Below are 21,282 nucleotides of genomic sequence, written 5' to 3' on the forward strand. Positions count from 1 at the left end.
GATATTAATATGATAACTTTTTGATTTGATTTTCGAATTATTATGACTTAACCTAAAATTACACTTAATAATGAGAATTTGAATTTGTCGTTTAGGTATCACGAGGCATGCATGCATGTCATAACCTATTTAAAGCAACTAGTCGATGACAATTAGGCACATATATAGCAAATTATCACTTTGATCTTTACGTCGATATCATTAATGATAAATTTTTGATTTGATTTGCGAATTATGATAACTTAACCTAAAATTACACTTAATGAGAATTTGAATTTGTCGTTTAGGTATCACGAGGCATGCATGCATGTCATAACCTATTTAAAGCAACTGGTCGATGACAATTAGGCACATATATAGCAAATCATCACTTTGATCTTTACGTCGATATCATTAATGATAAATTTTTGATGTGATTTGCGAATTATGATTACTTAACCTGAAATTACACTTAATGAGAATTTAAATGTGTTGTTTCAGTATCACAAGGCATGCACACATGTCATAACCTATTTAAAGCAACTGGTCGATGACAATTAGGCACATATTATATAGCACATCATCAACTTGATCTTTACGTCGATATACTATTTTATATGATAACTTTTTGATTTGATTTTCGAAGTATGATTGCTTATCCTAAAATTACACTTAATGAGAATTTGAATAGGTTGTTGTTTCAGTATCACGAGGCATACATGCATGTCATAAATATTATTAAATGAACTATAATTTAGTATTGTCTTTTTTTTTAACTACACCTTTTTAGTTTTTTTTTTACAAAAATAGGCAAAATGATTGTGTCAAAAGTATATTTAGAATCGGTATTTGTAATTTTTGTGTTAGTGAGTACAATAAAAATGGTAAACTTCAGTGTTTGGGTACGGAATTAATTATTGTGGTCGATTTGTTTTTGGTAAATTCAGTTCAAAAAAAATTTGATAAATGCATTTTTGTATTGTCTTAAAAAAGACTAAAGATAATAAGCATTATGTTTCACTTATCTTAAGTCTTTTAATTCTCTATAAAGACTTCAAGTCTCTTAAGTTATTATTGGCTGAATTTGTGTTTAAAACTCGCAGCTGCAGATGCTCATAACATGAAACCCAGGCCTCTTTTCAACACTTCCGTTAATTCAAGCAGGATTCTGAATAAAAAAGATGTACCGTCGCTTGTAGATTTATTGCCATTTGTACATCAAGGATCGTATAAAAGATCCTCCATTTGGTAGGTCTGAATGAATTCCATTTAGAGGAACATCTATTCCTCAGGAGACTTCATTATTTGGTGCTCCAGATTGTTTGAAAGCCACCCATACCATGCCGTTTTTGTAAAAGGTTATACATGTATTTATAAATGTCTGTCCAGTCAGTCTACAATGCACTCATACTTTCTCCTTCAAGATCAAAGATGGAGCCGACGTGACAAGATTGTAACTCAATTCGTTCTAAAATTAAACTGATTAGTCTAACTTTTTATAGTCGAAATTGAAAGCATTTGCAATTTTTCCATCTCTTTCGAATACATGTACAAATGTATTGTTAAAATATTCTGGATACCTTTAAGGCGCATAATAACTGCATTGCCATTAAAAGATCCATTTGATGACTATTTCTTAGGAACACGTTTTGTACAGCTTTCTGCTATACTCTTAAATGTATGAACATTATTTGACATCCCTGTTTTGGTTGATTTCATCGAAAAGTGCACTATTTTAAACTTTTAAAATTATCCATGCTTTTCCGGGCAAGGGCGCTGTTGATGTGATGTCATTCCAGGAAGATGTGTTTAGTTTAGGGGGTTCTGTTTGGGGGTTTTCTGTTTTATGATCAATCCTCGCCTCTTCAAGGAAAAAGGAATTCAAGGAAACAAGCGACGAAAGAGTCAAACTAAGATTCGAAATAGATAAGTCACAATACGAGTCAATAATTATTTACCTTTGACCTGGTCAAAATAACCCAATCTACATTCTGGGGTTGAAGGCATATTTTTCTCTCCTACTTTAATTTCCGCATCACGAAGACGCCGGTATAGTCGGTGAGCAGTCTTCATCTCGTTGAGTCATTAATCACAACTGGAAAGGCATCGATAAGGAAAGCCCGCAGAGCAGTGACCCCAATGCTGGGTAATTTGGTAAAATTCTCGGTAGTCTTAATTGCTTATTTTGGCCTCATTACTTTGGCTTGAAGGTTTAGAAAAACACATCGATTCTTGCTCTTGACCCGTAAATTCGGCAAAGTGTGTTTGAAAGCGTGACGTAACAGGGAAGTTCTTCAAAAGCTAGAGTATTTTCAAGGGAGTGGCGTAGTGAAGTACACCGAGGAACCAAAGTCACGAGCTATGAATGGGATTTTCAATATGTAAATAAATAATTAACATTGGTCAGATTGGGCAGCCCAACTTGCCCCTTGCATCCCTTACAGTGGACCCATTGGTGCACGCTTGCGTGGAAGCACGCCGTCACTACGGTTTGGAACAATTTCTCGCATTAAAAGGTCCATCAAACACGGGTCAAGTTTTCAAAGGGACATACGGTCCGAATAAAAGACAAAGACGACAGCCTTCATGTTTTATGAACCGTATTTGTTCTGATCACATCGAGTCGTCGGCACGCTCACATTTTCACCCTTGCATGGTCGGTTGCACGCCCTGTGGTTAAAGTGCAACCCTATGATGTTTGATGTATGCGATATATCCATCTGTGCACGAGGTTGTCAGCGTCCAGTCACGTACAGTTATTTGTCAGTTGTTAATCTGATCAAAATGATCATATCAGGGCTGTTCACTGCAGGTTTTTGTTGTTTTTGGTCTCTACTTTCTTCTTTTAGTTGTTCATCCTTGTTTAATCACGTTACCGCACAGGGGGGTTCAGTATTTTAACAGCCCCCTCGCTTCGCAGTATAAGTTTCTCAACCACTGTTGCTTCGCTCTCGAATTGCACCTACCGCATTTGTACTATCATTCAGCTAACTTGGTTGAAGAGAAACAAAACCCATACAAAAAAAATCATTGTCTGTCGATTAATAATCTAAGTTATAGGTTTTCCTAGTTATTTTAACACTTATATCACATTTCCCTATAGCGACACTTTCATTTTCGTCCCCGAACATCGTCGAGCTCAATTCTCAATTTTAATTTCAAAAAGACCCCAATGGATTTCATTTAAGGTGCACTATGATCATTTAAACTTGTAGCATTCTGATTCGTCCTATAATTTCGGTAAATTCGTCTCATGTGGCGGGCGATCGGCGTTGTATTGAAAAAGCAAAGTCGTTTTTGATATTAAAACTTGACGCCATGCTTTGTGTACACGCGCTGTTTCTTATGGGAGCCAGATTGGGATGACGGAGGCTCGTTATATCGTTGTGTATACTTTCATTATGAGGTGTATTCCAAACATTAGGTAAACATCGTCTGTACATGAACATCAGCCAAAACCACACAAAAAACTATAACTATAATGATAGCATTATAGTTTGAATAATGATGTTTTCAACCCAAACATAATTAGGCCTACACCATGTTTACTTTGACCGAACATCGTCGCGTCGACGACCGGATTTTACAAATAATTATCTGTATAGGAAAGGCCCAGCCAGTAGCAATAAACTCTGCATGTCCCAAGTGAATGCATACAGGTCTATGGCTGAGTACCCAAAAAGGAATATATTTTGATCGAGGAGGATATATTGCTGTCATTAATCAAGAGACCTGCGCGGTCTTCAAGAAGACAGTTGTAGACTTTAGACATATTCAGCAAAATGACGAATGTTCCACACTTGGTAAACACGCTAAAAAGGTTGTAGGCCTACGATGGATGGAGTTGTTTTTCTTTCAAGGGTCATAATCCATGGACTTGCTGCTCACTTGATTCCCTCGACCACTTTAGGGGATTTGTCATATAGGTAGATTGCTTGAGAGAATGGACAACCACTAAGCCAGTTTCATGGGGTGTGCTTACATACATTACGTGACGAGTATAATACCAAAGCTATTTCATTGCTTTTGATTTAATATGCCAGTCGCTTATAGTTAAGCTCCATGGTTGGTCAGTCCATCGGACAGTTGTCTCGTATTCTGGCTTGAGACGATATGGTGAGCCTTGCTTCCAGATCCAACAATTATCAATGACGTGTGCTCGATTTCCCGGCCCGCTCATTCTTATATTTTCTTTGCATCGTGCAGGCAAAGATTTCTAAAACTTAGTAATTCTATTATACTTTTATTTTTTTTCTTCTAATTTTATTATATTATATTTTATTTCTTTCTGGTAATGAAGCCAAGGATCCCCCAAAAGTGCCCTAGGCACTGTGGCACGAAAGCCTGAACCTGTACGAGCGAACCGTACCCTCAACGGTATTACGTAGAGCGCCCTCTATATGACTCAATGTGCACGCTTGCTTTGGTCACGTGTAAGTACAGTACTATCAGCTGACAGTCAAAAACATCATGGCGACTTCTTCGTCGGTAGTTTTTCTCCGGATCGCGGCGGTGTTTTCGTCGTTTCTCGCCCTCTCGTCGGCGGAATTCAAACCCCACATAGTCGAGACCCAGCTCCTATGGGAGCCCCAAGTCGTGGGCGACGTTGCCGCGTTTCGCATCCCGGTGGCGACGAGACTGCCCAACGGAACGCTGGTGGCTTTGGCGGAGGCCAGAAAGTTTTCGTCCCGAGATTCCGGGGCCAAATTCCTTGCGATGAGGATGTCGCATCCCGACAAGTTGAACGCTGATGGGGCTGGGGCCTTGTGGGCGCCAACTCGGTTCCTGATAGGTGGGTATTTGATGTGGTTAGGGCGTCAGTGTCAAAATGTAAACAATGATTCAGTCATGAGTGATAAAACATAGTCAATGTGAATACCGCTAAATTAGTTTAACTTAAGTTGAACTTCAGAATTTATTATTTTCAGTGCTTAGGCCTAAATGTCGAGAGCCATCATGGCTGTCTGTATTCTGACCAGCATTGAAAAATACAGGTCAAAAATATCATTAATAAAAGAAATATGTTAAAACAATTTTTTTAATGAAATCTTAGTTTTATATTTTATATTCCTGCAAAATAAATCACATTTTTTGCCCAAAAATGTTTTTTAAATATTTTAAAATATTTTTATGAATTTGCAATATTTAACATCTAATAATGCAGATTTATTTTTAAAAAAATTGAAAGAATTCCATAGACAATAGACGGATGTTACTTGACACCCTGTTGCCTGTGTACAAACTCTTTGAGACTGGTCTGAACAATTCTAAGTGTTTTCTCACTAGTAAAAGCTTCAATATTTTGCCTACTAAATTCAAATTTATGTAAATTTGACTTTTAACTACATGTTAATTGTTATCACTTCCTGATGGCTGGGTGGTTATCGCAAAAGGAAAAATTAATGACGTCTTGAAAATAAATAAAAATACAAATACACATTCTTGCATACATTATGGTATTTCTGTGTAATTTAAAGCTGGATTTAAGTGCCTGAATACTTAGTGTAGAACTACCGGTATTGTGTGCAGTCTTATCATTGGCCTTGAGCTTTAACATCAATATCCCCAATATTTGGGTCAGTTCTTTCTGTTGATTTTTTGTATGTCATTTCATCACATGATTCACATCACAGACGACTACCAAGCCAAGGATGGCCTCAACCTTGGGGCGGTAATGGTAGACGAGGTCCAGAACACACTCATCGTCCTCTACTCTGTCTGTGCCCACACCGCCTGCCCAGAGCGAGACTACCTACGAGGCAACTACATGTTGCGTAGCAGGGACTGGGGATTGACCTGGGAAGAGCCAGTCGATATATCCTACAACAACCCAGGATTAAAGAACCTGAGCTGGTCGGCTGGACCAGGATATGGTATCCAGAAGAAATATGCACCTTATAAGGGACGGCTGGTCGCCTGCGGCCACTCCAATGATTTGGACGTCTTGTCCATGTTCTGCATTGTTAGTGATGGTATGTGGTTCTTTAGAATGTGTTTAAAATTCCTTGTCAATGAAACAGTCATCAACTGGTCATTATCATCTACCAAACACCAGTTGTGAAAAGGGTAATTAGCGTTATTTATAAGGGGGAAAATTATAACTAAATTTGTTTGTCTTTTGTTTTTTTTAGATCATGGCGATACCTGGGTGAAGGCAGGCATAGTTTATCACATTCCATTCAGAAGCCCTTTGGGACCTGGAGACTTCGGTCCGACAGAAGTCCAGGTAAATATTATTTATTGTGTCTCGGCCAGACTCTGGCAACAGCCATTCGGAGTTCACTGTAAGAAAATGCCCCCCTCCCTCCTCCCTCCACACTTTTTGATTTTACGGAGAAAAACCATACATTGTAGATTTTTTGGATGCCATGCCACAAAATATTAAATTAATTTGTATACTGAGGTAAAGTTCATAGAGCAGAATCCCAGAGTTGGTCGGATAAGTTGAGAAAAATCAGCTGAGATGTGAAAATCATGCAGAAGTTGAGACATTTATCAGACATTAGCGCTATGCACAGCAAATGTGCATTTAGCAGCTCAATAAAATTGGCTTCTAAACAGTTCCTCTGGGCTGATTTCTTTTGATTTAGATGCTTGAGCTATACAACGGCACAATTCTCTTCAACGTCCGCAACGAGCGCCACTACCATTGTGCCTGCCGCATCATCATGAGCAGTGACGACGGTGCAAACACCATCCCTACGGAGAAGATTCGCTTTGACGCTACCCTGATCGACCCCGCCTGTGCTGGCAGCATCCTCCTCCAAAATGGCGTCTTGTACTTCACCAACCCGGCCAGCACAAGCCACCGGGAGAATCTGACGCTGAGGTGGAGCAACGATTTTGGCGATACGTGGGCGGGGTCGTTAGTGATCAATCCGGGGGTCAGCGAGTATTCCTGTCTTACTGCGATCGACGACAACCACGTCGGCATTGTTTACGAACAAGGTCTGGCCGGGTTGTGGTTTATCAAAATCAGACTGAACATTTGAAGAGCATTCTAAATGTTGTGAAGCATTCAGTGGCGCCCTCTATTGTTATGATTCATTTAGAGGCTGGCAGTAACGTAATTAAAAATCTAATGCTGCATCAGATGTTAGATGTGCTTTTATATTTTCTATCTGTGATATTTGGGAAGAGGTAAAAATCTAATGTCTTGTAATTATTGAAAACTATTGCAAATTTGAAAGGCCTTCAGATTAAGTATAAAATTGTGTAAAGCAATATTCTTAAAACTTTCATTAGTTATACATGTACTGTATGATTAAACTTTTTAAAATTTGTTGCATTGTTCTGGTGTATGAGCTGCATTTTCATGCTCATTTTTGTACACTGATGTACTAATATTTTTATACTTAATGGCGTCAATAATTAGTACTTCATGATCGGCAGAAAACACTTTGTAACAGGTGGTGGTATCAATTGGTGGTATCAATAATTGGTATGAATTGTCTACAGAAAAGATTCTGTCTGGTGTTGACAATTTTAGAACAACTCTTGTTTGCTTTAGACCATTTTGCCATTAAAAAAAATGCCTATATTGAAAGTGAGTAATAATTATATATAAATACAAATTCCTTGTAATTTGTTTATGGTTAAAGTACAAAGTATAAAGATTGCATTAAAACAGTGCTTCCTAATTTTTCGCAATTCTGCTAATTTTTTTAAGTGCAAAATAAATTATTTAATACAACTTGATTGTTATGTATATATTGAAATTGAATTCGATAAACTTCAGCGAATGTGCCAAATAAAACGATACTTAATGAAACGATCAACGGTAACTCTGTCATTTCATCAGGTTTTCTTAGAAGAAAAAAAATTGGAATCGTTATTTAAGCATACTTCGAATCCATTGCAAGTGATTATGTAATGCATTAAGTAAGTTTTAATTAAAACATTAGCTGGGCCGTTTTTTGTTTCAACGTTCCGTCGTCCGAAAGTCAAAAGAAATTTCGCGCACTTCACTCTCACCGGCGCGGCATTCGCATCGGACACGCGCAGCAGCAGCCAGCAAATAGTTTCTGCGTTTGCGCGTCACTAATAACGCATAAGAAACGCGCGCGTTGAACTTGTGTTTATTCTTTCGCACACTTGCAAGTACAGTCACGGAAACTTGAAGAGTAAAAAAACTGTAAATTTACCTTTTTGCGATGGAACCGAAAATGACGGCCGAGTAAAATTCGTGCCTATCAAGAATGACGTCCACAGTCGGTGAGTAGAAAATGATCTTATTTAACAATTAAAAAAAGGAAAACGTTGAATGTTGTGTAATTAACTTATTAAAATATTACTTTTTTATTAGTAAAATTAAGTAGGCCTAATTTGATACGCTTTTATAGTTAAAAAAACTAAAAAATATTTCCAATATCTTCTTAAATTTGCCTTAGTATTGTTTAATTATTTTTTTTATTAACCTTATACATCTCATCTACCGGTGAGTACAGGCCTCTTAGAAGCCCAATGCTCCTGAGAATTGTTGTACTGTGGGTGCAAGGGGTGGGTGCAAGGGTGCTGGTACGGGAACACGTAATCACAAAAAGGTGCAGAAACTGGTGGTGCTGTAGTTGAAGTGCGAGTAAAAACGGCCGCAACCAATCATAACGTTTTGATAAACGTGACTTTATAAGAAGCCCGTATTTCTTAGCAAGTGCTAGGCCTAAATTTATGTAATGAGGTTGCGCTTGAAAACATTATCAAACATTCGGTTTTTCATGATCCTTTTCGATGGATTTTATACGTAAATTAATTTCGTCATGAGATTAACATGATTAACAAACTGCATGTTTGTGTGTTATCTTTTGGTAGATGATGAAGCCCCCTTGACCCCAGAGGCTCAAGGCGGTTCATCAGAAGGCATGAGCGGGGTCAGTGTTCTCTCCACCTTGCTCTTGTCTGTTCTCCTCAAGCTAGAAGACAGGGAGCACCGCATCCCTCCTAGTCCAAGAATACAACGGGAGTCATCAGTTCCCCGCAAAAAGTGGGTGGAGACAAACGTCTTGACACCGCGGAGCAAGAGGGGTGCGCTTGAGTATGATTCTGAGGAGATGGACCAAGATGTTGACTTGATTGATTGGGTTTTGGTCTGCAAGGACATAGGTACAGAGGTTCTTTCAGATGGTGACGCGATCCCTGGTTGTTACACCACACCACAACGGCATGAAAGTACTGATGCAATCCGTGTTCCATCCTTCATAAGTTTTAAGTCTGAATGTTCTGTTGAGAAGGCAGCCAGAGATGCAGAGAGTCTGGAGGAGGAAGGCAAGCCTCAAGAAATTATCTTGACATGTCAGACGGGGAGTGGAGACACCATCAAACCTCACCATTCGCCGTCCGTCTACCAGGAATCGGCTATTCGCATCGTGAGTGAGGCGCTCTTGAGGGCCATCGCCAACATCTTCATCAACGGCGTCGTCAGGCGCAGCCTCCGAGCCGTTGACCAAACTCGCGGGGGCGCCACGGTCAGGGAGGAAAACTGGAGCATGTCGACCAACACCTCCAACGGAAACGATGATGATGATGAGGAAGTGAAACAAGAAAGTGGTGATCATTACGGTGAGTGATAACACAGTGAAATATAGCTAACTGAAATATTTTATGCCTGTCTTGGGTTTGGCGGTTTAAGCCTCATTGGTTTTATGAATATTTCCAGTTCGTACCTTCCTGCTAGTCTATGAATATCGCAGTAAATAAGGGTCTGTGATATGCGAGCAGATTCGGCGATTAATTATGAAAAACAAGACTGCGTCTTGACCTCGAGATTTTGACCATTCAGCGCAGGCCTTCTATCATAGATCAGGTCTTCGGTAACCAGTTATCAGAAGAAAACATTGCATCCAAATTGACCAATCAGCTTAGTCCACATTCTTGGCCGAAATAGACGTCACGTTTCTTAAGTCGACGGGGTCGAATACAATTTGCATGTTAGGATGTAAATAATCAGACGCTCGACCGTGATTCTGTAAACGTGAATGTCTGATCCTCAGACTGGTGTCTGCAGCAGAGAATAAGAATAATATAGATTTTGTAATAACACCCCGTTAAATTGGGTGACATATGCTAATTATAACTACATGAACTCTACAGCATTGTGGAATAATCTGAATTATCTTTCAGAAAAAAATTATGCGAGCAAAAACACTTTTCAGGCACATTAACTTTTTTGTGGACACATCTCAGGTATTGGTATTCGTTTTTATAGCTCGCACTTTTTTCTTTTGAAGGGGCACAAGTTACTTATGAGACTCCCACGTTGGTATCAGAGGACAGGATGCAGACTAAACCAACCAAGGCGAGCGCGATCTCGGCCGAGTGGCTCCTGGACGTCAACCGACGGATCGCGGCAAACCAAGTCACCGTGAGCCTCGCCGACATGATCCCGCCTAGCGTGGCTTCCAGCTGTGACGTCAGCCGGTGCTCTTCCGTGTCCGTCCTGTCCAGCGGAGACCGCACCCTAAATGTGAAAGCCACACCGCCGTCCCAGAGTAAACTCCTGTGGAAGATTGTCCAGAAGACGCGTGACGGTGGCGGCGTCTTGAAGACACTCCATGAGAAAGCGACTGAGAAACCAATTGATGTTAAAGATTCTCAAGAGACAAAAGCAAAATTTCAGGAGGACAACTTGAAGGCGGAAAAAGCCATCCTGCGAGCAAAATTATCAGTCGGCTACAAGAAACATCGGGAGGTTTTTCCGACCGAAAGAGATACCCTTTTCCGCGAATCTGAAACCCAAACTGAAGAAGGTCATTTTGAACAAACAGATGACCTACACACGACAGTTGACTCCGTTCCAGAGGAAAGAGGAACAACTGACGAGGGCATGGCGTCTGGTGCGGTTGACGAGGCACCTCAACGTCAAACAAAAGCAAGGAGCCTGCCACCATCTGCAAACCCCCTCTTGATTGACGTGGTTTGGCGACACGCCTCTCATCCGAGCTTCACATCCCAAGAAATGATAGATCTTAAAGCTTCCTATGCCAGAGGGAGTTATGGTGAGAGGCAGCGGGCAGAGGGCGTGGTCAAGTCCGCCCTCCACCGCGCCGTCAGCTCACTGCTGGTCCATAAAGTGATAAGTGATAGCATGGCGAGTATATCAAGCACGGAGCTCTCACAAACTGATCTGAGATGCACCCCATCATTCAAGACAGCAGTGGCTAATCTCCCAGGGAGTTCTCTTCACGGTTTCCAGTGGTTCCCTTACCAGGAGGGTGATCCAGCTGGGCCCTACAAGGTTGCAAGTCCAAGACGCAGTCGTCAAGGTGATGAGAGGACAAAAGAAGATGCATCTCAGCCAACAACAGTTGATAAACAACAAAGCAGTGAATCCTCAGACACGTACGTGGATGCAAGAGACAAGTTCGGATCATCGGATGACCTACTGACCCAGGATGTCAAAGGTCACACAACCAGCAGTGACGACGAGTTTACTGATGCCGTCTGCGAAGCAGAGTGTCCCCATTCGATCAAGACTAAGACCTCTGACAAATCCATCCAGGTTTCTGACATTGAAAGTCCAAGCCAAGATGATGACCAGAAGACAGAACCTGTTCAATTGGAACTCCCCATGGAAAGCATCAACTTCATAAAGGACCAGTTTAATGACGTCAAAGCCCTGGTTGCTAAGTACCGAGAGATGCTGTATGAACCTGCAGCCGTTGATGAGGTCGAGATGAGAGAAAGCGCGGCACAACCGGATACAAAGTTGAAAAGTAAGCAGAAAACGGGACAAACTAAGGATAAGAAAATCGCTGGGAGGCAAAGTCCAGAACAGTTAGATGAAGACATGGGAGATCAGTCGAAGAAGGCTGTGCTTACACAGAACGCCCAATATAAGAAGAAAGATGAGATGGAGGAACCATCTACAAGCAAGTCATCCGAGTTCGGGGACAAGCAAGAAACTCCCAAGGTTATGAAGTGCGACGAAAATGAAGAAAACGAGGCAGATATGTCATCAAGTCCAGATATAGTTCCTGTTGAGTCCATCTATGAAGAATCGTCCAGCGAGGATTTGGAATCAACGCCCAAGTATAAACCCAGAGTGGATGCTGATAAGAGAGGAGCTAAGAGAAAGAGAAAAGATTTCTCACCGGCCAAAGATAAGACGATGACCCCGCGCAAGCTGAGAAAAGGCACCGGCAAACTGAGAACACCGGCCGGGCGTTCGAGGAAGGTAATGGGTATCAGGGAGAAAACCACACCGGATGGGTTTCTGCCATCGAAATCAGGGAAAAGAAAATCGAATAACTCGCCTCGTTACCCGAAGAAGCAATACAAGACGCCCCTAAAATCAAGCAAATCAGGGAAACACACCGCGAAGAGCCCCAGAAAGGAAAGCACGTCATCTCCAAAGACAGAAGAAGACAGTTCCCCGGAGTCTGCACCTAAAGTCAAGAATCGCATCTCGTTTTTCGAGAAAATTTCAAGACATAGAATGAGTTCAAGTTCCCGCTCGACAGATAGCTCGCCAAAACCGAACACGCCCGCTAAACAGGCAGTGTCATATTTGGAGAAATTAGAGAAAGTGTCTGCAAGATCGGCGAAGCAAAAACCAAGAGTGCAGAAACACAAGGATGATAAGGACACGGATGGCAAAAGGCACATTGATTTTAAGCATCTGCGGGATAAATTACATGGCAGTAAGAAAGACGAACGCGAACAGAGAGATGGTGCTGTCGTTGGGGGAAAGAAGAGCTCAGAGTCTGGGGTGGACTATTCCCCAGGGAAGGGGATCTGGACCAACGCTGCTTTCTTCGAAGCCCTCGGGAAGTTGGACGAACCGAAAACGGAAGCTGAAAGGTTGCCAATCAAAGCGAGGAGAGTTCGGGAGGAGGGACTCTTAGGTGAAAACGTGGCTGGAGGGAATGATGCGCCGACAACTAAGGACAAGCGTCTTGGCATGGATCGAGCAGCAAAGGCTGGTAATAAGGTTGTGGCCGAAAGTAGCGTACCAGCTTCGCCAGGGAAGAAGAGGCTTCGGAACAAAAACACCAACAATCAAGCGCTGATTGATCAACTCGTATCACCTGATGATAGTTGTATCTCAAGCAGTCTGGCAAGTGACGCCAAAATGGACGAAAGGGAAAACGAAGATCTTTTGCCGTCATGTCCCGAGACTAATGGAAGTGAGGAGCCGTATTTGACGGCCTTGGAGGAAAATTGTGATGAGGTAGTACTTGCTCCGAGTAAAAGTATTGAATCGGAAGATCAGCAGATGAACCTGGGACTGTCGAACTCAGAGGGACAAGCTGAAGGATTGTTGGCAATTAAGGAAAAGAAGAAGGAAATCAAACTGCCTCAGAAGTCATCTTCAGAAAGATTTTATTCACTGAAGGCCGAAACGACTGATGATCTATATCTGAGTACAGAAACAGCAAATGGGCCATTTCATTCTTCCTGTGACAGTATGCACCCAATTCCAAAGATAACGTCTAACCCATCTAGAAAAGCGAGTGAAGAGGTAGAAAATGCAGCAGCAGACAAACATTTGGCAAGGGAAGGAGAACAGTTGCAAGATAAAACAGACCTGGAACAATATTCATCTCCTGGAATGGTTGATGATGTCGACAAACCAAGCGAGGATCGCACTGAAAAACTAGAAACAATTATTGGTGAGGCTGGCGTTGATCTCAACAGCTTGCTTGATCCACATCTGGATATGAATGACATAAAGGTGATTAGAAAACTCTCTGATGAGAGCCAGGATAAAGATAGACTCACAAGTAGTCTTAAAGATGAAGACATTCCACCTGAAGAAATGCAAGTTGAAGGAGACCAATCCTGCCCTCTTTCATCTTCAAAAGATCTTGACGACATCGACAGCTTAAATAATGTACTAACTCCCCTATCGACCAGCTCACCGCGACCTCGTAGAAGTTTCATGAGCAGTGGTGGCACATGTTCCATAAACGGTGACCAAGAGTTGACTGGAATCACCGACTCTCCTCTCGTACCCAAGATGGATGAAGTTCTCAGGTCTCTCAGAAACAACGCATCCTTTCTCCGTGCGTGCAATCCTGAAGATTACCTGGACCCAGATGCCGAGGAACACTTCGTCACGTGCGACGATACAGATGACGACGAGTTACCAGACCATCTCGAAGACGGAGCCAAGGCTCTCAGCAAAGATGCTGATATCCTAACGGACATTTCTCAAAAGAGTTCTTATTACACAGACGCCATAAGTGAAGAATATATTGCAGGAGTACAAGATGCGGACTTCCCTGGGAAGGAACCATCATCAGAGGGGAAAAGACATAAGAAGAAATGGTGGCGGTTTAAATTCTTTAGGAAGAGGAAGGGAAAGAGCAAGGAGACGAGGGCCTCAACTGTTAAGAAAGCCGGTGAACGGACCGAAACACCTGGCAGCCTTCCTGATGAGAAACAACAGCATCCCTCGCCCGCTACGTCCAAGGATGCGGTTGCCGTGACAACAGTGGCCGAGGCAATTGACCAGCCACAAACGCCCGCTAGTGTTAATCTATCACCAATGCCTAAACAAAAACGAAAATTCCTGTTTGGAAGTCTGAGAAAATCAAAGAAGCACAGAGCCTCAAAAAACTCATGAGAACTGTTAAAGTCCGGGAACGACTTGGGCATCGATTCCCTTTCGATCTGGACGTCGTGTGCAAAATGTGTTCCAAGTTGCACCAAGTTAAATTAGAAGATGCGGACAAAAGATATTTAACTTGTCTGTACATGTATAAATAGCGAAAGTTCTTCTTTATGAAAAGGTTATGTTTTTTGTAGGTAACGATTTAATTGTGTAAAAATCCCCATTTGATTGCAGCTTTTTCAATATCGCCCCATCCCAGAACCCAGATTTTCTGAACCACATTTTGTGACGACTTCATCGGAGAAGATAAAAGTCAGAGTAATTGAATCCAGAACAAATTAGAAAAAAAACCAATGATCTTAAACTATTGTTTATCGATTTTGTTCAGATTCAGAACATAATTATTATTTCATAGACAATTTTTTCTTCAATTGACGATAAACAGATTCATATTGTAAAACGGAGGCAAACCTGCCATCGGGACGAAAGGGACATGGCCTCTAAATTTGGCAACACAATACATTAGTTTTTACATTTTCTTTAAATCTTTTATTTTTTTATAGAGTACTTAATATACAGGTTGAGTAAACAAAACCCGAAACCAAAATGGCAGGATCCATTTTTGAATGAAGATTTGCTTGTAGCAGTTTCAAAATCTAGGATATGAAAGCCCAATCAATGAGTTTTCTTTTGGTACAAGCATCATTCAAATCACTCATGTACTTTTCAAGTTATGGAATTTTGAACACAAAGACCATTTTAAAGTTCTGTCCACGGATCACGAAAAAGGCAAGTGTTCTTTCAGCAAAACGAAAACAATTGCATATGAGAACTGTTTTCATTTTGCTGAAAGAACACTTTGTGATCCGTAGATAGAACTTTAAAATGGTCTTTGTGTTCAAAATTCCATAATTTGAAAACACCATGAGTGATTTGAATGATTCTTGCACTAAAAGAAAGCTTATTAATTGGGCATTCATGTCCTAGATTTTGAAAATGCTACAAGCAAAACAAGAATTGGTCCTGCCATTTGGGTTTCGATTTTTTTTTTTACTCATCCTGTATCTATCGTCGCAACGGACTCTTCATTGCATCCATTTAAACATTCAAGGTGGTGTAAATTTTTATAGCCGCAAAATACCGACTGTACATTACAATGTTTTAATAATTGTCTTTTACATGAGGATTACAGTTATAAAACAATGTGCAAAATATATCACCTACGTTCAGTGTATAAAAGGTATCTTTGGCAATTATAAATCACAAAGTCTATATTAAATATGAACATTAAATAAATTTAAATTCTGGCTTACAATAATTGCATTCATTTCATCTATATACATCACAAACAGAACACAATCAATATTTCTTGTGCATTTAAAAATATTCTATTAATTGCATAATTTAAATAGCTTCCATCTGGGTTCTAGAGCTGGGTGTAAAGACTATTGGGTGTAAAAGAACGAATTTATAAGTTACATGATTATTGGGATCATTTCATAAAATAATTCAAAATATTCTGGATTAACAGAGGAATATTATTTACAATATAATTTCATTTTGGGGACAATTTCAGTTTTACAAATGCAAAGTCCAGTATACACATTGCACAAGCACCATGGCTGTAAAACAGAGTTTCGGATAAAAGATTATAGATATACAATATCATTTAAAATATATTGAAAATACCCTGAGTTATTCCAAAAAAAGGTTGGCATTGCTACATTTGGGAATTTTTACGGTTGATATAAAGCAGATAAGTACTCTGAAAGAAACTTCCACTCTTAAACTAAACCACAACTGGAAAATAAATCTGGAAATGCCAGGTGTTCTCATATCACAGAATACGTCTTCATGGGAGTGATGTGCTTCAATTAAGAAATTGCTTGCTCTGTTTATTCTCAAATTAACGTTCCATTGGTACGGGAGTGTTCTGAAGTTTTAAAATGTACATTCTACTTTCAAAATATTGCTAACACAATACATGCAAGGAGTCCGAGGACCAGACCAATGATAGTCAGGACCCCGTAGTGCATCAAGCCCGTCACAGGAACACTCCTCACTGTGTCTGGTGCCCCGTCCCACTTGCCTGGGCCATTCAGACGCCACTGGGCAGCTCCACCACTCCCAATGAGTAATCTGAGGGGCAAGGAGAGAAACCAGAAATTGATCGTTCTCTCGAAACATCAAGGGCAAAGAAGTATGCCTTTGTGGGCTCTGTGCGTGTTTTTACCACTTTGAGAGCCCCTTGGAAGGGAAACCGTGTGTGCCCACGGGACTGGTTCGTGCGCAAAGAACGCACGCAATGTACAGAGCTAAGCCATAGCGTCTTCTCGCATGAGTGTCAGGCGGGGACAGGGCCGGCAAAGCTTCCACGGCTGCATACAACTTGTGTGGCTATGGCTAACAATAATAAACTGACCTAGGAAGCGGCTGAGCCCCTTCCCATAGACATGTGCATTGCAACTAGCCATAGCCATATAAGTATGACATAGCTCTACCTCCACATCAGGCGTGGGTGTCTCCACAGCTGCGGCTTAGCTCCAAACCTAGCCGCCAGGTCGTCATTGTACGGGATAGGATCTCGCTGGATGGTGTGACGTGCTGATGCAGTGTAGCGTTTCTTAACGGCATCCTGGGTAAGAGAAGACACCAAAATCATAAAAGCTGTTTTCTTTTTAGATGGCAGATTTCCTTCACATTTCTTTCATTGAGGCTTAAAAAACTTGGCATCTTTTACACTAAGAAATGTTTTACTTACTGTATCTTCTTGTATACTAGACGTCATGACCTCCTGACCTGGCAGTTTGACCTGACCTCTGCAAATCTCAGCAAACCAGCGTGCTTGGGTCTCTGACATGCTGAGGATTCCTCCTGATGCTGGCTGGACGAAGCCAATGAAGGCAAGTGACGGGCCGACGGCCGGGCTGAAGACATTCTTGAAGAGCTGGTGGCACAAAAGTCACAAATGTTCATCTTGGACAAGTATACAGGGAGAACAGTTCTTTGACAACTGATGGGCTACGTTGAAAATTCATGACAAGTTTCATTTTCTGAAAAAGTACAACAATTAAAATGTAAAGTAAAGTCCATCATCTTTTAACCTTAATCATGTTTGATGAATCATCCAGGACCTTGGACCTCAACTCCTCAGACAGGTACGGAAGGTTGATGTGATAGCCTGTACAAAGGACAATGTTGTCAACCTCGGCCGACGAGCCGTCCGCAAAGTGAACCGTCCTCCCGTCGATCCTGGCAATGTTGGATTTGACCTTGATGTGACCCCGCTGGATGTGGTGGATGAGGGTGGGGCTAACGGTGGGCTGAGACTGCAACAGGTGCATCTTGGGGTTGAGGTTGTACCTAAGACAATTCAGAACAATCAATAGTGTTGTAGTGAAGTCCATCACAAGTCGGGTCAAAAGCAGATCACAAGTTATTTTACAAGTCCGATCAAAAGCAGTTCAAGATGACTAGATGACAACTTTTGGGGGTGAACAGACAAGACAACTATTGACACAGTTCATTTGAAAAGCTTGTGACTTGACTTCAAGACTTTCGATGGACTTGTGAGGACTTATGATAGACTCGACTACGAACAACACAGCCACAAAGTAATTAGGGATCTCTTTTGTCAGTGTGTCTTGTATCAATTTAAAAATACTGTATCAACTCTACTAAGAAGTACAACTTACTTTTCAGGGTGGCCTAGCAACAAGGACATTATTGGTTCAAATAATCGCGAGGTGAGTTGCCATGGGAACCACAGTAACAGCCGAGATGCGTAGAGGTCAGTAGGAAGGCCAAAGATGTAGTTGGGCACGATCCAGGCACCGGACCTGGTGCTGATGTAGACAGCTTTGGATCTGAAGTCAAGCACATCGTTCAACTTCCAAATTAGGGTGAATGTGTTTATAACAATAAAAATCAGGGATAAAACTGATGTTATTAAAAATTAAAAAGCTTTGGCAATCATGTTATCCTGACAAATTTTAACAGTATGATGCTTTTGTTCTGTAACCAAATGTAATACTGGACTACTTATCTGACCAAACCAACTGACCGATGCCTATGAACTGACCAACTGAATAAACAACTAACTGAGTGAATGACAGACTGACTGACTAAACTACTGACTGACTGATTGAAGTCAGGGTTTTTTCCTCGTCTCCATTGCAAAACTGCACGCCTTGAAAGCCAGAGAAGGAGACAAAAGCTACGCTTTGAGAAACGGCCACAGATTAATTTCTTGTGATTTGTTATGTGACCAAGTTTCCAAGTTGTATCAGGGAATGACTTGTACCTTCCAGTAGCTGCCAAATCGACTGCAACGTCCACCGCGCTGTTGCCGATGCCAACCACCAAGACGCGCTTACCCACAATGCCACTGGTTATCGCATCCTTGTACGAAACACTATGGATGATCTCTTCTGTAACAAAGTAGAACAGTGGGATTAAAAAAAAAAATTAAAAAACAGGACAAAATAGGACTTTAGAGCACAAAATTAGGACTTTGACAGGCTTTCAGGTGTATTTTTTGTTGATACTCACCCATGTCCACAGCATCATAAGCCTCATTTGGCATGTTCTGTACTCACAACACTTGTGCTCCATCCTCAACTAAGCTCTTGGAAGTACAGTTGCAGTACTCCTGCGCCCAAGCCCTTCATTGTGTGATTTGCGTGTGACAGTGTGTAACAATGTTATGAAAAATATTCAATGGGATTTCATTTTTCAGAGTTGTGGGACAAAAAAGTAGCAAAAAGTAGGAATTTTAAGAAAAAAGTGGGAAAAGTAGGAGCAAGGGTAAAAAACAAACCTAGGAAAAAGTAGGAAAACTGGGAATACTTAAAAGCCTGAAGTTTCTTTGGAGGTTTCTTTGGATAGATCCATCTACTGTCCATGCTGTTTTTCCCAGCTGATGATCTCATTCCGAAATATCGATGAGAGATAAGGAACAATTGCTACCTTTGAAACTTTCTTGCCCGGGGAACTTGGGCTGGTTTGGTGCGGCGTGATGACCCGATGCAATGGCGACATACTTGACTATGAAGGTTTCTTGTTCTCCAAGTTTTTCTTCGCCGTGTTTATCAGCGTCCACCCTAGCTGCTCTAATGATCCATTCTTCATCTGTCAAATTAAAATGCAAATAAATAGAGAAAAGTAAATTATATAAGGATAAAATTAATACAAAATATATTGTAAATTCATAACTTTGCCTCCTTGAGATTTTTTAATGCAAGGGATTGCAAAAAAGATGTGGACTAACTAAATTTGGTAAAAATTGGGGGCAGTATTGGAAAAAAGTCAGTTTTTCCAACAATGGTCGAATGACCATCGTTGGAGATTGATACACAAATTCTACTTTTCTTGAAAATGGCAGCACACCAGGTGCCATGATGATTTCACAGAAAGCTTGAGACTATTATTCACTAACAGTCCAGTAAGGTATTCCATACTAATTTGGTAGTTTTGTTTTTTGATGTTTGCAATGATGTAAAGTACCTTTAATGTTTATGCCATGGGCTTTGGTGCCTTTATTTTACTTGTGGAGATTCTCTAGTTTAATCATCAGAATGGCTAAAATATGTAAATTTAGCTTCAAAAATGCATTATTCTTGACAGGAATGCTTCATGATTGTTGTTGTCTTACCCTGCCTGGTCAAGGAAACCACCTTCATCTGGAATCGAATGATCTTATCCAATCCAAAGTGCGTCGTGTAATCATCGACGTATCTCGCCATGTGGGAATGGTGGGGGAAGTCTGGCGTTTCGTCAGGAAACGGGTAATCAGAGAAACAGTAGTTGTACTTGGACACATTGCTGCAATGGAATAAAACATTTTCAAAAAACATCCTAGACGCAAAAATTGCTTTTCTATTATGTGTTCCAATAAATAAAGATGGTATAATATTAATGTTCCATTAATTTCGCATCACCTTCAATAATTCACTCAAACCCATCCCCCAATTGGGAAACCCAAGCTCGTCTAATGCTCATTCGAGCTTTGAGCATTGGAGCTCTAATTAATTTCTAATTGCCATTGAAGCTGGGGTTTCCCAAGCTACCCCCCCCACCCCCCCCCCCAAAAAAAAAAAAACATTAAAAAAAGTTTGACATGTTTTTGTACATGGTGGAAGTGTGGCCTTTATTTACGGAGGTAGTCCAGTAAATTGGCCACATTTATGGGGCTGGAGTTACCCAGCCCTAAATGTTATCATTTGGGTTGTCATTTGACAACCCAATGACAAAATTTAAGGCTGGGTAACTCCAGCTACAATCAATCAATAAATAAACAGTAAATAACCGTTGTAACTTTAATGTATCTGGCTTTAATCTAAGTTTAATCCTAATGAACTGATTAGACGAAGGATATTATGTAATTCACAACATTTATGGGCCATACTGTTCATCTCTGCTAGTACTAGTAGTACTAGTGCTACCCGCGTCCCCACTCACATGTGTGTAAAGCGCATGACGCCGTACCCACGTTCTCGGAACGCCCAAAGCCCGCCGACTCGATCACTCTGCTCCAACACAACCACCGCAAACCCGGCATCTTGAAGACATTTTGCCGCTGCAAGGCCCGAAATACCTGCTCCAATAACACAAGCATCTGTCCGCACTGTGGGAACCATTTTTATCTGGAATAGTTCGAAGTAAAAACTGAAAATTCTCGCACGATCCCCGCCTTTACCACCAAGGTTTGTTATTAACGCGATCGGGTTCGGTGTGACCTTTGAACCTAGGTA

The 21,282-nt window shown here is 41.1% G+C and overlaps 3 protein-coding genes across 4 annotated transcripts; 2 read left to right on the top strand and 1 right to left on the bottom strand.

Moving 5' to 3' along the window:
• Window positions 1-4,431: 4,431 nt before the first annotated feature.
• Window positions 4,432-7,757, top strand: LOC119723437 (sialidase-1-like). The gene is made up of 4 exons (XM_038194091.1): window positions 4,432-4,771; window positions 5,613-5,951; window positions 6,111-6,205; window positions 6,570-7,757. The coding sequence occupies exons 1-4, from the start codon at window positions 4,450-4,452 to the stop codon at window positions 6,969-6,971; spliced, it is 1,158 nt and encodes a 385-aa protein (XP_038050019.1). The 5' UTR covers window positions 4,432-4,449; the 3' UTR covers window positions 6,972-7,757.
• A 1,032-nt stretch (window positions 7,758-8,789) lies between these two features.
• On the top strand, window positions 8,790-15,243 carry LOC119723438. Its single transcript, XM_038194092.1, has 2 exons — window positions 8,790-9,534; window positions 10,203-15,243. The coding sequence occupies exons 1-2, from the start codon at window positions 8,838-8,840 to the stop codon at window positions 14,540-14,542; spliced, it is 5,037 nt and encodes a 1,678-aa protein (XP_038050020.1). The 5' UTR covers window positions 8,790-8,837; the 3' UTR covers window positions 14,543-15,243.
• A 340-nt stretch (window positions 15,244-15,583) lies between these two features.
• Window positions 15,584-21,257, bottom strand: LOC119723439 (flavin-containing monooxygenase 5-like). Of its 2 annotated transcripts, none has more exons than XM_038194094.1 (9): window positions 21,017-21,257; window positions 20,184-20,353; window positions 19,499-19,660; window positions 18,834-18,960; window positions 18,226-18,396; window positions 17,635-17,893; window positions 17,292-17,477; window positions 17,032-17,165; window positions 15,584-16,669 (listed from the first exon to the last, which is right to left on the bottom strand). In XM_038194094.1, exons 1-9 carry the CDS (start codon window positions 21,166-21,168, stop codon window positions 16,492-16,494), a joined length of 1,539 nt encoding a protein of 512 aa, XP_038050022.1. In that variant the 5' UTR covers window positions 21,169-21,257; the 3' UTR covers window positions 15,584-16,491. The 2 variants fall into 2 exon arrangements, with proteins under 2 accessions (XP_038050022.1, XP_038050021.1); XM_038194093.1 differs by having other exon boundaries at window positions 20,990-21,257.
• Between the last annotated feature and the right edge of the window lie 25 nt (window positions 21,258-21,282).

This window comes from Patiria miniata, unplaced genomic scaffold (genome assembly GCF_015706575.1).
Source record: "Patiria miniata isolate m_02_andy unplaced genomic scaffold, ASM1570657v1 HiC_scaffold_17, whole genome shotgun sequence".
NCBI lineage: Eukaryota > Metazoa > Echinodermata > Asteroidea > Valvatida > Asterinidae > Patiria > Patiria miniata.

Bases quoted from the DNA above. Each gene is read 5' to 3' on its own strand.
- LOC119723437 (XM_038194091.1), top strand. From the start codon at position 4,450: ATGGCGACTTCTTCGTCGGTAGTTTTTCTCCGGATCGCGGCGGTGTTT. The intron at 4,772-5,612 runs GTGGGTATTTGA...TTCACATCACAG, and splicing joins GCCAACTCGGTTCCTGATAG to ACGACTACCAAGCCAAGGAT. The intron at 6,206-6,569 runs GTAAATATTATT...CTTTTGATTTAG, and splicing joins TCGGTCCGACAGAAGTCCAG to ATGCTTGAGCTATACAACGG.
- LOC119723439 (XM_038194093.1), bottom strand. From the start codon at position 21,168: ATGGTTCCCACAGTGCGGACAGATGCTTGTGTTATTGGAGCAGGTATT. The intron at 18,961-19,498 runs GTAGCAATTGTT...ACTTTGTTACAG, and splicing joins CGGGCAAGAAAGTTTCAAAG to AAGAGATCATCCATAGTGTT. The intron at 17,166-17,291 runs GTAAGTAAAACA...TCTCTTACCCAG, and splicing joins CTAGTATACAAGAAGATACA to GATGCCGTTAAGAAACGCTA.
- LOC119723438 (XM_038194092.1), top strand. From the start codon at position 8,838: ATGAGCGGGGTCAGTGTTCTCTCCACCTTGCTCTTGTCTGTTCTCCTC. The intron at 9,535-10,202 runs GTGAGTGATAAC...TTTCTTTTGAAG, and splicing joins AGAAAGTGGTGATCATTACG to GGGCACAAGTTACTTATGAG.